This window comes from Pan troglodytes, chromosome 10 (genome assembly GCF_028858775.2).
Source record: "Pan troglodytes isolate AG18354 chromosome 10, NHGRI_mPanTro3-v2.0_pri, whole genome shotgun sequence".
Lineage (NCBI taxonomy): Eukaryota > Metazoa > Chordata > Mammalia > Primates > Hominidae > Pan > Pan troglodytes.
This window is the reverse complement of record NC_072408.2, coordinates 130093295-130108203: the sequence shown is the minus strand read 5'-3', so window position 1 is coordinate 130108203 and position 14909 is coordinate 130093295. Positions and strand designations below refer to the sequence as shown.

The 14909-nt window shown below is 55.9% G+C and overlaps 1 protein-coding gene and 1 long non-coding RNA gene across 5 annotated transcripts; both read left to right on the top strand.

Annotated features, from left to right (window-relative positions):
- Positions 1-297: 297 nt before the first annotated feature.
- On the top strand, positions 298-11854 carry CDK2AP1 (cyclin dependent kinase 2 associated protein 1). 4 transcript variants are annotated; one of them, XM_016924529.3, is made up of 4 exons: positions 298-720; positions 5592-5689; positions 7551-7677; positions 11054-11854. In XM_016924529.3, exons 2-4 carry the CDS (start codon positions 5621-5623, stop codon positions 11119-11121), a joined length of 264 nt encoding a protein of 87 aa, XP_016780018.1. In that variant the 5' UTR covers positions 298-720; positions 5592-5620; the 3' UTR covers positions 11122-11854. The 4 variants fall into 4 exon arrangements, with proteins under 4 accessions (XP_016780018.1, XP_016780017.1, XP_003952394.1 ...); XM_016924528.4 differs by lacking the exon at positions 298-720 and adding an exon at positions 1021-1319; XM_003952345.5 differs by lacking the exon at positions 298-720 and adding an exon at positions 1646-1986.
- A 59-nt stretch (positions 11855-11913) lies between these two features.
- On the top strand, positions 11914-14445 carry LOC134807417 (uncharacterized). Its single transcript, XR_010147835.1, has 3 exons — positions 11914-12031; positions 12351-12580; positions 13709-14445. It is a non-coding gene; the product is annotated as an uncharacterized LOC134807417 (long non-coding RNA).
- The last annotated feature ends 464 nt before the right edge of the window (positions 14446-14909 follow it).

Here is a 14909-nt window from a genome sequence, read left to right as displayed (position 1 = left end):
TCGTCGCCTGCGCCTTTGGTCCTAAAGGAAGAAGCAGGCCTGGGTGGGCATCCCTAGGTGGGTGCCTTTGTCACCAGATCCGGAGATGATGCTTGCACGCCTGTGTCTAATTAAATCTGCAAACCATGACGATTAAAAACAACAGAAAAGGGTGGGCATCTTATGTATTTTAACGAGCTTTACTACTTCGGCAGAACTCCAAGATTAAAAAAAAAAAAAACCAAAAACCAAAAAACCCCACAACCTTCAGGTTATTCATCTAATCCAAATCCAAAATACACTGGATGGTTACATTTCAATCAGATCCAAGGATGGGCTGGGGGTGGGGTCGAAGGAGGATCTAAAATTGTCCCGTAAACTCCAGGGGGTAGAAACTTTGCCAAGTTCAATTCTTGTATCCTCAGCGCTTGGAACAGTGAGTGGCGCATAGTAGGTGCTTCCCTTAAATACTGGAGTGAGTCTACGCACGAAATTGTGCGATTCAGGGATGAGTTTTCCGGGGAGGGGGGTGAGGGGTGGAGAAGGCCTCTAAGCTTTTGTCAGTCTCAAAGGAGTCTTGGATCCCCAAAGGGTTAAAAACCACTTCATACAGACAGAGACATGAAATTTATTTGAAATCAATGTCAAGCATCGGTTATTCTAATCCTGGGGCTTGGCCAGACCTGGGCGTCTGGAATGATCTACGTGCTTAAATACACCACTCGCCACCATTTTCTCCAGGTAATTTTCCATCCCTGCCCCCACCATCAAGGGGAAGAAAGTGCTCTTCGGATTCCGGTTCGCCCTGGCCTCCCGCAGCCGCCGCGGGGGCGGCCCCCAGCACACCCCCGGGGCGCCGGGCGCGGGGCAGCCGCCCGGACGCGCGCGGGCCTCAGGCGCCGCCGGGACCCCAGCCCCCCAAACTTTGGCAAGTTGCGGGCGCCGAGCGCACCCGGAGGCGCGGGGCGCGGCCGCAGGCGGAGCCGCCCCCTGACGCCGGGCCGCCCCCTCCCGGCCCCGGCCGCCCCGCCGGCTCCGCGGAAAGTTTGCGGCCGCCCCTGCGCCGCACCCGGGGCCTGGGTGAGACTGCGGCGGCGGCAGGGCGCGGACGGCCATATTTGCCGGCGCGGCCCGAGCCGCCGACAACAAAAAGTGCGCGGGCGCTCGGCGGGCGCTCGGACGGGCGCGGGGCTGCAGCGCTACCGCCCGGCCTCGCCGCCGCCGCCGCCGCCGCCGCCCTCGCGGCCTGGCCCCGCCGCGCCCGGCGCGCCCGCCGCCCGGGGGGATGTCTTACAAACCGAACTTGGCCGCGCACATGCCCGCCGCCGCCCTCAACGCCGGTGAGTGAGCCGCGTGCGACGCGCCGCGTGCGACGCGCTCCAAGCGCCGCCAAGTTGGGGGTCCGCGCGCCCGGCCCCGGCCCGGGGATGCCCGGGGCGCCCGCGGAGGCCGGGGGCGGGGGGCTCAGGGTCCCGGCCCGGGGCAGCGCTGCCGCCGCCATGATTCCCGAGCCCGCGCCGCGAAAGTTCTCTGGTGCGCCCCGCACGCCGAGGGCCTCGGCTGGGGGTGCGGGGCGGGCGGCCCGGGGTGACCCCCGCGCCGGCGGCTGCGGATCGCAGGGAGCGCGGCGGGCGAGGGCGAGGGCGGGGGAGGCTTGTTCTCGGCTCCTTTTTCCTCCCGCTTCTGGGCGGCTCGGCGAGGGCCCCTGCCGGCGGGAGTCGGGAGCGGCCCGGGCCGCGCCGGGAGCGGGGCGCGGGGCCCCGCCGCCCTGGGGAGCGGGGTCGTGAAGCAGCCCGGGCGGGGGGCGCTGCGGGCAGGGCCAGGACCCGCGCGGGCGGGCGCGGATGGAGGGCTGCGGGGCTGCCGGGGGCCCTGAGGTCGCGGGGCCGCCGGGACTGGGACCAGGATGGGGTCGCCGGCGGGCAGCGGACTCGGAGGCCCGGGGGCCTCGGCCGGGAGCGTGGGAGCAGGGGCTGCCCCATGCGGTCACGCGGGGATCCCCGTAAGGTGAGCGCGGAGTGAACGAAGTTGGCGCAGCTCTGGGGCTGCTGGGGCCCGCGCGCGGGCGTGGGGGCAGTGGGTCACGCGGACGCCCCATCTGGGAGCCCCCAAGGGCTGGCCCTGGAAGGCCCTCGATGCAGAAGCCGGGAGGGGCTCCCCTCGACCTTCCTGGGGCTGCGGCTGCAGCCGGGCGCTCCCAGGAAACTCCTCCAGAAGTTGTCAGGCAGCTTCGGGGTGAGCCCAGGGGACCGAGGGAGCCACGGGGAGTGGGCACAACATTGAGGGATTCGTAGGTGCCGGGCTTTGTGACCTCACTGGGGCCCTTCTTCTCTGACACTTGGTCGGAAACAGACTCCCCAAAAGGCGGTTGTGTTGCGGGGCGGGGTGGGGGGAAGGACTCGACGAGGAGAGGAGTGGCCCCGTTGGTCACCGGTGCCACGCTGGCTCTCCTGCTCGAGTTTTGGGCCTTGTTTGCAAACGTTGACCTCGTAACCCCCCAAATCCGAAGTGGGACCCATAAAAACGATACCTAAAAAAAATCTTGGACACTGAGGTGTAGGGGCAGGAAAGGGTTAAGCGTCAGGGTGCGGAGGGAGAGTTGAATTGCTCACTTGTGGGCTCGGAGTCCCAAAGAGCAAACAGCCACTGTTTTTTTCTCAAACATTCTCACCTCCTCTGGGGTCCGCAGACCTTACAAAGACGGGCTTTGTTGCTAGGTAGGACTGCCAGCAGCCTTCTTCCTCTGGCCTGTGGGGAGGGCAGGGGCTGGTGTTGCCAGCCTGGGCAAGGCTGAGCTCAGGCTTACCCTGGTGTCATTGGGGCCGGGGCCCTAAACTGGGACCCTCGGGGTTTGGGGTCACTGGGACAGTGGCACTCACGGGGACCCCTGAAGTCCTGTTCTGGGCTGGCTGCACCTGTACTCAGCTTTTCTCCTTTGTCCTGTGGAGAATTCCAGGAGTGCCGAGATCCCCAGATCTGGGCTTTTTGGTGCCCCTCCCAACCCCCCACGGGCCCCTTTGCAGAACCCCAGCTCCCCTCCTGCCATTTGCATCCAAGATGGACTCTCCGCTGCCGCCGCTGCTCCTCCGGCTTCCTTGTCATCATCCCTCACGCCCTGCAGCCCTGCCTCCTGTTCACGGGTTGCCAAGCCGCGGCCTGGCCGGTGGTGGCAGTGGCGGAGTTAGACAAAGCCCCCGCCTCCCCCGCCCCAGAGCCCCCCAGGCGCCCCAAGTGGCGGGAAGGCCGCCAGCTCCCCAGGCCCCGCGCTCTTTGTCTGGCGTGGGGGTGGGGAGCCGCGCCTGGCCCCAGGAGCTTCCTGGCCTCTGCCAACCCCTCGCTCCTGCACACTGCGCTCATTGTCTGAGATGCGCCGAGACGGCCTTCGCTGACGTGGTCCCTGTGTCCTGGTCCCTGTGTCTGCAGGAAGGAGTGACCAGGAGTGGAACTCGGAGCCCTTCCGCCATCTCTCTCCAGGACTAGACACCCCCCCGCCCCCGAACAAGGGAGTGGCCTGGACAGAGCACTGGGGTCACCGAGCTATTGCTCCTCGTCCCCCAGCCAAAATGGGACGATTTCTCCTTCCTCCTCCCTCTCAGCCCTGCAAAACCTAACCCCAGTATCATCAAATAGTAGGATCTGGAGCCCATAGACCTTCTCTTGGGAAGCACTGCCTCTAACAAATGGAGAAACTGAGGACTGGAGGGCGGGGGGCCTGTCTGAGGTCACACAGCCAGGAGTGGCACAGCTGGGGCTGGCACGAAGTCCAGTGGGGAGGACAGAAAAGGGGAGGTGAGGAGCAGTGGGCAGAGCAGTTGGGGAAGAGGACGGGGGCACACCGAGGGTATGCGAAGGTGTATGGGAAGTGGCCAGCACCCCTCCTGCCAGGGCGCTGGGATCTTGCAAACGCCTGGGGTGCTGTGCGCGATGCTACCCCCAGCGACTGGCCCTCGAGCCAGAGAGGTGTAGTGACCAGGATCAGAACCCAGGTCTGTGCCGGCAGAGCCTGTGTTCGCCATGCCATGCTTGCTGCCACATCAGAAGCTCAGGAAACTGGGGTTTGGCTGATGTGGTTAGGGGGCTCTGGGGGACATCACCCTGCCCAATTCCTGCAGTGGCCATGGACGTGCCAGATATCGTGGGCGTTGTGCGTCCCCCTCCCAAGCAACCCGCCCCTATAGCGCACGTGTCTCATCATCCGCACGTGTCTCATCATCCCCACGTGGGAGGCGTGGAAACTGAGGCTCGGAGTGGCACGGTGCTCTGCCCAGTTCAGGATCCAAGTCCACGTTTGCAGTTCCAGCCCAAGCTGGAGCATAACCCTGGGCTGCAGTGGCAGCATCCAGGGCTGGCCTGAGACTCAGGGAGACAGCTTGGAACGGTCCCCGTTCTCGGAGAGAGGGGCAGGTGCCAGGGTAGCTGGCTCCCTGCTTTGGTCTCCTCTATGTTGTGTGCCCTGGGGCCACCCCCTCAGGTCCATTTCTCTAAATCGAGGGGCCTGGAGCCAGGGTTCTCCAGGACTCCTCCCGGCTCCCCCAGCTTGAGGCCCTGAACTTCCTTCCTCCTCTGCCCCTCCCCTCACCCACACCAAGCGAGCAGCTGGTGGGTTTGGCCAGCCTGGCACCAGCTGTCTGTCCCCGAGGCCAAGTCTGCGGCGCCCACTGTGTGTGTGAGAGAGAGACCGTGTGGCTCTGGGGGCGGCAGGCGGGCAGCTGCCGAGGAGGACTAGGTAAATTCTCCATGGTTACCGCTGTTTGTCATTCTGCAGGATATCCTTTACCCGCTAATGGCCACTGGGACACCATTGCGGGGCCGCGTGCTCCTAGCCACGGACTCCCCTGCCAGATCCAGGAGGCTGCGTTCTGGGCTGGGCCCTGCTTGGTCACTGACTGCAGCTCTGGACAGGCCCCAATGTTGCATCCCATATGTGGGGCCTCAACCCTCCTGTCTTGGGATACAGAGCCCTTGGGGCATAGACTGCTAAGAGTCTGGTCCCCTCTTTGGGGAGGGGGAGACAGGCACAGAGGGGTTGAGGGGCTTTATCTGGGGCACACAGAGGCCATGGTGTTCTCTAGATTTCTGATTTGATGTCCAGCGTGCCTGTCTCCAGCCAGGGTTGGGTCTCAAATACTCCAAGGCCTTCCTGTCTTCCCCGTCGTTGAGCACAGCAGAGATTTGGGCGCATAGAAGCAAAAAGGCTTGGAAGCTCAGCCTGGTTTCGACCAGCCTACGTGGCGCTGTGGTGTGATGTGGCCTCTACGTTCTCAGCCTCTGGGGACCAGGACACAGGGAGAGGGGATGGGCAGAGTTGAGGCCAGGAGTGGCAATAATTTTATCTTTGGGAGCAGCCCTGCTGCTTGGAAGGTTCTGGTTGGATGGGATGGAGCTCTGTGAGGACCAGCGGCTGCTGCAGAGCTGGGGATGGTCAGGTGCCTTGTAGCTACATTTCATTATCCATCTTCTATGCTGGTCAAACCGGAGGTGGAGAGCAGGGTTCTCCAACCTGCTACAGTTGGTGGTGTGGGTCCTGGGCAAGGGCTGTTGCAGGACCCGGAGTCCTTGCCTTGGTACAACTGGCTGAGCTGACTCCTGGCCTCTCTCTCCCCACCCCACAGCTGGGAGTGTCCACTCGCCTTCCACCAGCATGGCAACGTCTTCACAGTACCGCCAGCTGCTCAGTGACTACGGGCCACCGTCCCTAGGCTACACCCAGGTATGGCAATGGGGGTGATGGCATGGTGGGAGGGCCGGGGGAGACATGCTTCCCACCATCAGAGGAGAGAAGTTGGTGGAAGAGACGAAGGAACAGAAAGGATGGGACGGAGCTTTCTCAGCCCAAGGCCCTGGCTGCGCTCCTGCTCAGAACACATCAGAATGGAGGGCACTGGGGATGGTGCTTCGCGGGGACGTGTGAGGTGGAGGGGACAGGAGAGCACCAGGAAGGGGCAGCAGCCCAAGCTGTGCTGAGGCTCCTACCCCACGCGTTCCTCCAGTGTGTCTCCTCACTCCTCTTTCTTGGGCAAGTGAGGCCTGACCTTGATGCTGGCTCTCCAAGCTGGGACAGAAGACAGGGTCAGTTCCCACTTGCTCTCCACGGGCGTGGGCCCAGCAAAGAGGAGGTGGCCCTGTCTTGAGAGCCAAGCTGCCTCTTGTCGAGGGCCAGTATTTGAGAGTGTGGCCTGGGCGAGGCCGCTCCCTGGTTCCACCGCTTTCCAGACTGTGACCCCCCCACTTGGTAACTGCCCAAGACCCGGGCTCCTGATCAGCCCAAGGGTGATCCTAGTACCCCCAGCCCAGGCTGGCGAACAGCAGGAATGGGGCCGCCACTATCTCAGCTGCACCCTACATCTCCAAGGGATGAGCCGCCCCGGGGAAGGTCCCAGCGGGAAGATGCTCTCCCTGGCTGGGCCCCAGCACCAGTGTTCTGAGGTCGCCATGGAGCCTGTTCCTCGCCAAGTGGGCGGCTCCCCGGCCATGCCCCACCAGGCTGCCCTGCCCCAGGAGGAGAAGCAGGTGTGGGCCTGTGAGCGGGACCGGCTGAAGAAGCGGCGGCTGTGGGAGGCCAGGCAGAGGGGCAGCCGGGAGTTGGCAGTGCCACGTTCCGGCCATGCGACGGCGGCGCCAGGACAGGCGGGAGGCCCGTGAGGCCTGGAGGCAGTGCCGTGGGGAGGCAGAGCAGCCGGAGCAGGACGAGGACAGGACAGAGCGCGAGGCCAGGGGACAGAGGCGGTGGTGGAGGAGGGGGGAGGCAAGGACCTCGCCCAGGGAGCTGGCGTGTCTATGGGAGGAGGTGGCCAAGGGGAGGTAGCCTGGGCTTGTGGGCTTGCGGGCTTGTGGGCTTGCCGGAAGCCCAGCCTCGCTGATCCGGGTGCTTGCTGTGGGGCTCCCAGTGGTGGTGGGAGGAAAGGTTTTCTGGGGGGTGGGCCCTGTTAGTGGGAGGATGAGAGAAGGGAATGCATTCCAGGCTCTGGCTGGGCCATGGCGGATCGCTGTGGTCCTGGTGGCCCAGGTGTGGCCTCTGTCTCCCCACTGGCTTGGAGGCTTGGCACCTGGGATGTGCCCTCCCACCCATCTGCATCCTGGGAAATGCTGTTTGGACTCTTTTGTGCCAAAATGAGCTGGTTCCCCTGTTTTCTTCATTGGAGATAATAAACTTGCTTCCTGGAGACAGCTGGATGGCCTCCCTGAGTGTGTGAGGATAGGAGGGTGAGGACCATCTCCCTAACTTGTAGTTGTCCCCTAGAATGGGACGTGCCTTGGCCCAGCTGAGGTGGCTGCCCCAGGAGTCTGAGGCTGGGCTGCGTTCCCTACCCTGACCGGCCCGGGGCCCTCTCCACCCACCTGCCTGTGGCCTTGGGGTCAGGCTGCTGAACCCTTTTTTTTTTTTTTCCCCCGAGATGGAGTCTCGCTCTGTTGCCCAGGCTGGAGTGCAGTGGAGTGATCTTGGCTCACTGCAACTTCCACCTCCTGGGTCCAAGCAGTTCTCCTGCCTCAGCCTCCTGAGTAACTGGGACTACAGGCACGCACCACCACGCCCGGCTGATTTTGCTGAACCCATTTCTTTCTGATTCTAGGGAACTGGGAACAGCCAGGTGCCCCAAAGCAAATACGCGGAGCTGCTGGCCATCATTGAAGAGCTGGGGAAGGAGATCAGACCCACGTACGCAGGGAGCAAGAGTGCCATGGAGAGGCTGAAGCGCGGTAAGCCCGGCCCCGCTGCCCTGTCGGTGACCACAGTGCTAGACCTTTAACTCTGGAAAGACTTTTGGGGAAAATGTGGGAAGGTGGGCTAGGGATGGGGCTCACTCATGGGAGCTCCTGTCTTGTTATAGAGTTGCCGTCTGCGGTGGAGGCCTCAGGCAGGCGATGGGTCTGGTGGCGAGGGGCCTGGGGGGCTGGATGTCTTCAGAGGGGTCTTCTGGGAAGGGCAGCCCAGGCAGGGAGCCCTTCTTACCCTGTGTGCTGCCAGGGGGTCTGCTGGCTTTCAAGGGTGTGTTCGAAGTGCCCCCCGCCCCCGCCTGGTCTGCTCCTGTGGGCCGACACTGGTCCTAGGGAAGCCAAGCTCAGGGTTCATCGGTGCCTGCACTGCCCTCTGCTGTCACCTCTTTGGAGGGAGACCCAAGGGAGTGTGTGGGTCTGTGCTAGGGTCTGGGGAGGGAGGCTGAGAGCACTTTGTTCTTTAATGGTTGGAGAGGGAGGGCAGGCAGGAGATGACAGAGCACAAGGGACTCGTGTTAAGGTGTGACTGTCCGTCTGATTTCGAAAGGACGTTAAACAGGTTGCTACCTTCTGAAATAAAAGGGGAGTGGAGGGAGAGCAGGATTTCTATTTTAGAAGGCGACAGTGCAGCAGAGCCATAGCCCATGAACGCATTCAAGATGAGGGGAGACTTGGGGCTCTTTTTTTTTTTTTTTTTTTTTTTTTGGGAGACGGAGTTTTACTCTTGTTGCCCAGGCTGGAGTGCAGTGGTGCAATCTCGGCTCACCGCAACCTCCGCCTCCTGGGTTCAAGCGATTCTCCTGCCTCAGCCTCCCAAGTAGCTGGGATTACAGGCATGTGCCACCACACCTGTCTAATTTTTTGTATTTTTAGTAGAGACAGGGTTTCTCCAAGTTGGTCAGCCTGGTCTTGAACTCCCAACCTCAGGTGATCCACCTGCCTTGGCCTCCCAAAGTGCTGGCATTACAGGCGTGAGCCACCACGCCCGGCCTGGGACTTGGGGTTCTTAAAAAGGCTGGAGAAGCAACCTGGGAGAGGAACATTCTTTTTTTTTTTTTTTTTTTTTTTTTTTTGAGATGGAGTCTAGCTCTGTCACCTGGGCTGGAGTGCAGTGGCACGATCTCGGCCCACTGCAACCTCCACCTCCCGGGTTCAAACAATTTTCCTGCCTCAAGCCTCCTGAGTAGTTGGGACTACAGGCGTGTGCCACTATACCCAGCTAATTTTTGTATTTTTAGTAGAGACCAGGTTTCGCCATGTTGGTTGGCCAGGATGGTTTCGATTTCTTGACCTTGTGATCCTCCCGCCTTGGCCTCCCAAAGTGCTGGGATCACAGGCGTTGAGCCACCGTGCCCGGCCTGGGAGAGGAACTTTCTTTGGTTGTAAATCTGTAGCATAAATGGGGGCTGCAGTTGAAGTTATGCCCCAGTGACACGAGGGCCAGTTGAGGACAGGCTGCTGCCAGGAGCGGGGTTGCTCTGGAGTTTATGAAACCTTTGTGAAGGTTGACGGGTCTCAAAGCTAGGTTGGGACTAGCAGGGTTAGAGGATGTGATTGAAGAGGGCCTGGGGGAAGGGATGCAGAGCCCAACCCTGGTCTCACCTGGAGAGTTGGGTGGTCCCAGGGCTGCTCTCCGGTAGCTGGGGTGCTGGTTACCCGAATGGAAATTCCTGGGAAGATGCTGGGTCCCAGAGTCCAACAGGTAATTTGCAGTCACCCAGAAAAGGCACTGGTTCAAGTCAGCAAATGCGTACAAACTGCCAGTCTTTTAGTAACAAGGAAGACCTAGTGCTACCCCTTGGCCAACAGCCAAGCCCAAGCTTACCAAGCTCATGTCACAGCAGGGTGAAAACACGTCATAGAGGGGTCAGGGAGTTAGGAGCTAGGAGCATTGTAGGTAGTTTGGCAACTACAGCCCAAGAGCCAGGAGCCAAGAATAGTGGGTTTTTTTTGTTTTTTTTTGTTTTTTTTTTTTGAGACAGAGTGCAGTGCAGTGGCGCGATCTCGGCTCACTGCAACCTCCGCCTCCCGGGTTCAAGCAGTTCTCCTGCCTCAGCCTCACGAGTACCTGGGATTATAGGCGCCCACCACCACGCCCATCTAATTTTTGTATTTTTAGTAGAGATGGGGTTGTACCATGTTGGCCAGGCTGGTCTCGAACTCCTGACCTCAAGTGGCCAACCCGCCCCGGCCTCCGAAAGTGCTGGGATTACAGGTGTGAGCCACCGCGACAGGCATGGTTCTTAATGGTTGGAAAAAAACATGATTTTGGGGCGTGTGAAAGTTTCTGAAATTCAGACTTAAGTTAAACGTTTGCGGGTCCAGATGTGATGGTGCACGCCTGTAATCCAGCAGTTCGGGAGGCTAAAGCCAGGAGCAACATAGTGAGACTCCCATCTCTACAAATAACGATAAAACAGCCAGGCGTGGTGGTGCGTGCCTATAGTCCCAGCTTCTCCGGAGGCTGAGGTGGGAGGATCACCTGATCCTGGGAGGTTGAGGCTGCAGTGAGCTGTGATCGTGCCACTGCACTCCAGCCTGGGTGACAGGGCAAGATGCTGTCTCAAAAAAAATATGAGTGAAGTAGTTGTGTCAGAGACTGTGTAGCCTGCAAAGCTCAAAATATTTGCTGTCTGGTCCTCACAGAAAACATTCTCCAAGGCTCTGAGTTAGATTCTAAGATTTGTGAGGTGATGATGTGAGATGTCATTCCCAGTGGCCTCTGGGAGTCATGTATTAGAAGGAATAGAATCCTTAGTGTCTATTAAAAGATCATATTTCATGAAGTTCAGTAGAGGCAGAAAGAAAAAAAAGGTAAGCACCAAACCACAGAGACAAAAGACTGGGGAAGATTCATCGGGCAGAAGGTAGCTGCAGTCTTGTGGGGTTGTCCCCATGGACCCAGGGTCCCGCGTGGGCAGCAGTCAGTTCTCTGCGCCCTCACGTGTGCAGCTGAAGCCATTCTCTTGCTTACTTACGCCGGTCAAGCCCTGTCTAGAATTCAGACTGAAGAAGCCAGAGAAAAATCTCCATAGTGGGTCAAGCAAAAGAATCTGGGTGGAGACATGTCTTTCATCCAACAGTGTCATGGAAGGACAGCTTGCTGGTGCCACCTTGAATGCAGGAAAAAATGTTTAGAGAGACAGGAAGAGTTGTGGTGAGGAGGGAAGGGCTTTAGAGAGGGATGAGATTGTTAGCATCCTTCAGGGTTGCTTGGTTATAGGTTTCCCTGGTTCTCTTTCTGTCTGAGGGTTTTGTGGACAGGCTGTGGAAGGGTGGATCCTCTTGCTGTTCCAGAATGGGCTTTGCTGGCTGGTCCTGTGCACTCGCTGACCTCAGGTCTCTGCCTCTCTTTCAGGCATCATTCACGCTAGAGGACTGGTTCGGGAGTGCTTGGCAGAAACGGAACGGAATGCCAGATCCTAGCTGCCTTGTTGGTTTTGAAGGATTTCCATCTTTTTACAAGATGAGAAGTTACAGTTCATCTCCCCTGTTCAGATGAAACCCTTGTTTTCAAAATGGTTACAGTTTCGTTTTTCCTCCCATGGTTCACTTGGCTCTGAACCTACAGTCTCAAAGATTGAGAAAAGATTTTGCAGTTAATTAGGATTTGCATTTTAAGTAGCTAGGAACTGCCCAGGTTTTTTTTGTTTTTTAAGCATTGATTTAAAAGATGCACGGAAAGTTATCTTACAGCAAACTGTAGTTTGCCTCCAAGACACCATTGTCTCCCTTTAATCTTCTCTTTTGAATACATTTGTTACCCACGGTGTTCTTTGTTCCTTTTCATAAGCTAATACCACTGTAGGGATTTTGTTTTGAACGCATATGGACAGCACGCTTTACTTAGTAGCCGGTTCCCATTTGCCATACAGTGTAGGTTCTGCTTAATGTAACTTCTTTTTTGCTTAAGCATTTGCATGACTATTAGTGCTTCAAAGTCAATTTTTAAAAATGCACAAGTTATAAATACAGAAGAAAGAGCAACCCACCAAACCTAACAAGGACCCCCGAACACTTTCATACTAAGACTGTAAGTAGATCTCAGTTCTGCGTTTATTGTAAGTTGATAAAAACATCTGGAAGAAAATGACTAAAACTGTTTGCATCTTTGTATGTATTTATTACTTGATGTAATAAAGCTTATTTTCATTAACAATTTGTATTAAAATGTGGGTTCCTTGAATTCTTACGTGCTGTTTTATTTTTTTGAGACAGGGTCTTGTTTTGCCACCCAGGCTGGAGTGCAGTAATGTAATCTTGGCTCACCGCAGCCTCAACCTCCTGGGCTCAAGCAATCCTCCCATCTCAGCCTCCCTAGTGGCTGGAACTACAGGTGTGTGCCACTACGCCTGAATAATTTTTAAAAGACTTTTTGTATTGAATGAATGGGTGTGTGAAGGAAAAAAAAATTTTTTTTTGCAGAGATGAGGTCTCACTGTGTTGCCTAGGCTGGATCCTGGGCTCAGGTGATCCTTCCACCTTAGCCTCTCAAAGTACTGGGATTATAGGTGTGAGCTACCACGCCTGGTCTAAAGAAGTGCTATTTTAAATAATCTCTCATGAAAGTGTTTGAAATGCTTGTTCCCCAGTGCTGTGAAGAAATAGCACTTGAACATTAATTTACTCAGCAAGGCCATTTTTACTTCCTGCAGAAAGGGTACACTCGCCAGCAGTTTTGCCACGAGAGTACACCGAACAAAGAGACAGGGTCATTTGTAACCTGATGCGTCCACCCTACTGCTGTGTCCGGTTTCCATTGGCTGGAACGGGACCTCACATTCTGTATTTGTCCTGATTGGGAAGCAACTTAAAACTTTTTAAAAGAGGCGAAGGCAGAAGAGAACAAAGGAAGGAGAAAGTAACTTGTGGAATGGTGAGAAAGGTAAAAACACTTTTAAATAAGGAAGAGGAACAGGCTATGACCTAATGCTTGCTCCGACCAGTGTAAGCATGCCAGGGCAAATATTTAGGCTAAATTGTGGGAGCTAAGAACATAAAGTACATTGATTTCTTTACCACGGCTAGCAGATAATTAGGAATGTTAGCACAGGTCTTTGAATAAATTTTGCTTTGAAGAGAAGTTACCGTTTATTCCAAATTAAATGGGGAGGAAAGTCTTTGGAGAGGAACCTCTACTTTACTTTTTACAAGAGGTAGGAGATGCCTGTTCAAACTGTATTTTCCCATCTGACACGGAAACATTTTGGTGATATCATTAGCACAGTTGGCTGGGGAAAGAATGTGTTTGCTAAGTCAGAGGTAGGGATAAAGTGAAGTTGCATTATGGGTGTATTTTAAGTGCAGCAAACTTAAGTGTATGCTAGGAAAAAAAAATATCAGAAGCAGTTTTTTTTTTTAATTTTTTTTTTTTTTTTAGATGGAATCTCCCTCTGTTGCCTAGGCTAGAGTGCAGTGGCTTGATGTTGGTTCACTGCAATCTCTGCCTCCCAGGTTCAAGCGATTTTCCCAGCTTAGCCTCCCGAGTAGCTGGATTACAGGAGCGTGCCACCACACGCAGCTAATTTTTGTATTTTTAGTAGAGATGGGATTTTACCATGTTGGTCAGGCTGGTCTCGAACTTCTGACCTCAGGTGACCCAGCCGCCTTGGCCTCCCAAAGTGCTGGGTTTACAGGCGTGAGCCACCACGCCCGGCCAGAAGCAGTATTATTGAGTTGGCCTGTTACCCCATGGTTAGGCCATTCTCAGTTCGTAGGTGCTTATCCTGTGGGCTTTTGGTGGGTGCTACAGGAACCTTTTTCATAAAGTACGGCCCCTAACTTCAAGCTACTTCATATGGTGCTCACTGGAAGAATTATCTGCTCTGGTGCCAGGGAAAAAATGGGCTGCACTGGATGTGTTGAGAGTCCACGTGGTGGTCTCTGACAGTGCCTCCCAAAGGGATTTTAATTCTTACTCTATACCTTAGGCCCTAAATACCTGCAATGAGAATTTGCTTTGCTGAGCAGTAGACAAAGACAAATGAGAGAGACTTGTCTTTCTTTGATGCAGGCATGAGGCGAATTCTCAGCCGTGACAAGGCTGAAGGCCAGCAGGAACAGGCTCTAGCGAAATGGGTGCTGTGTCCCCTTCCTGCATGTGGCAGAAAGTTGCAAAGGTATGAGAGAGGAGACAAATGGAAACCATTCTCCCTTATCTCCAGCTCCAAATTTCCCTTCCCACTCTTACTGGTTTCTTAGGTGTTGTTCTAGAGACTTTATTTTCTACAGGGCGTTTGGGCTGGGGAAGGGTCCTGTACACTCGCAACAGGAGGTGTAGAATGAGCCCTGCATTGAATGTGTAAGCATCCAAAGCTGTCACTGAGGTGAGAAGAGCCTTCATTGGCAGCCTCAAAGAGAAAGGTGTGCTTGGATGTATGCACTGGACATGCCGCCTAGGCCTACTGGACATGCCACCTAGGCCTGCTGGACAGACTGCAGAACTGAGGCCCTGCAACTGGCAATCTCCCAATGGCCTTCTCACCTCTCAGTATTTTTCCCTATTTGTTTTCTACGTGGACTCCAGAAGAGTTCTAACAAGCCAAGCTATAAAGCATGGCTTTAAAAGAAAAACAACTGTAAGGTCAAATCCAGCTTAAGTGACGTAAATTTACAAGCAAATCAGATTCTGGAACCTCACCTTTACAAATCTTGCAAATCAACGTGCAGGGAATGTGTTTGTTTCTACATCAGAGGCACAACTGGGCATCATACAGCCTAGAAGCTAATAAATAGAGCACATGGACAAGGAACAGAGCCTTTAGCTCTTCCAACCCTCTTGTTTTCTCTCTCTTTTTTTTTTTTTAGACAGAGTCTTGCTCTGTTGCTCATGCTGGAGTGCAATGGCGCAATCTTGGCTCACTGCAACCTCCGCCTGCCAGATTCAAGCAATTCTCTTGCCTCAGCCTCCCGAGTAGCTGGGATTACAAGCGTGTGCTGCCACGCCTGGCTAATTTTTGTATTTTTAGTAGAGATGGGGTTTCACCATGTTGGTCAGGCTGGTCTCAAACTCCTGACTTCATGATCCACCTGCCCCAGCCTCCCAAACTGTTGGGATTACAGGCGTGAGCCACTATGCCTGGCCCTTGTTTTCTCTTACTGTCTTGAGCTGACATGGGGATAACTGACGTTTAAGTGTCACTGGGCAGCGGCTTCCCAGCAGATGGCAAGTTGCCAAGAAATGCTATTAATGTTTGACTTCATTCTCCAGTTCT

Bases quoted from the DNA above. Each gene is read 5' to 3' on its own strand.
- CDK2AP1 (XM_016924528.4), top strand. From the start codon at position 1,265: ATGTCTTACAAACCGAACTTGGCCGCGCACATGCCCGCCGCCGCCCTC. The intron at 5,690-7,550 runs GTATGGCAATGG...TTCTGATTCTAG, and splicing joins CGTCCCTAGGCTACACCCAG to GGAACTGGGAACAGCCAGGT. The intron at 7,678-11,053 runs GTAAGCCCGGCC...CCTCTCTTTCAG, and splicing joins CATGGAGAGGCTGAAGCGCG to GCATCATTCACGCTAGAGGA.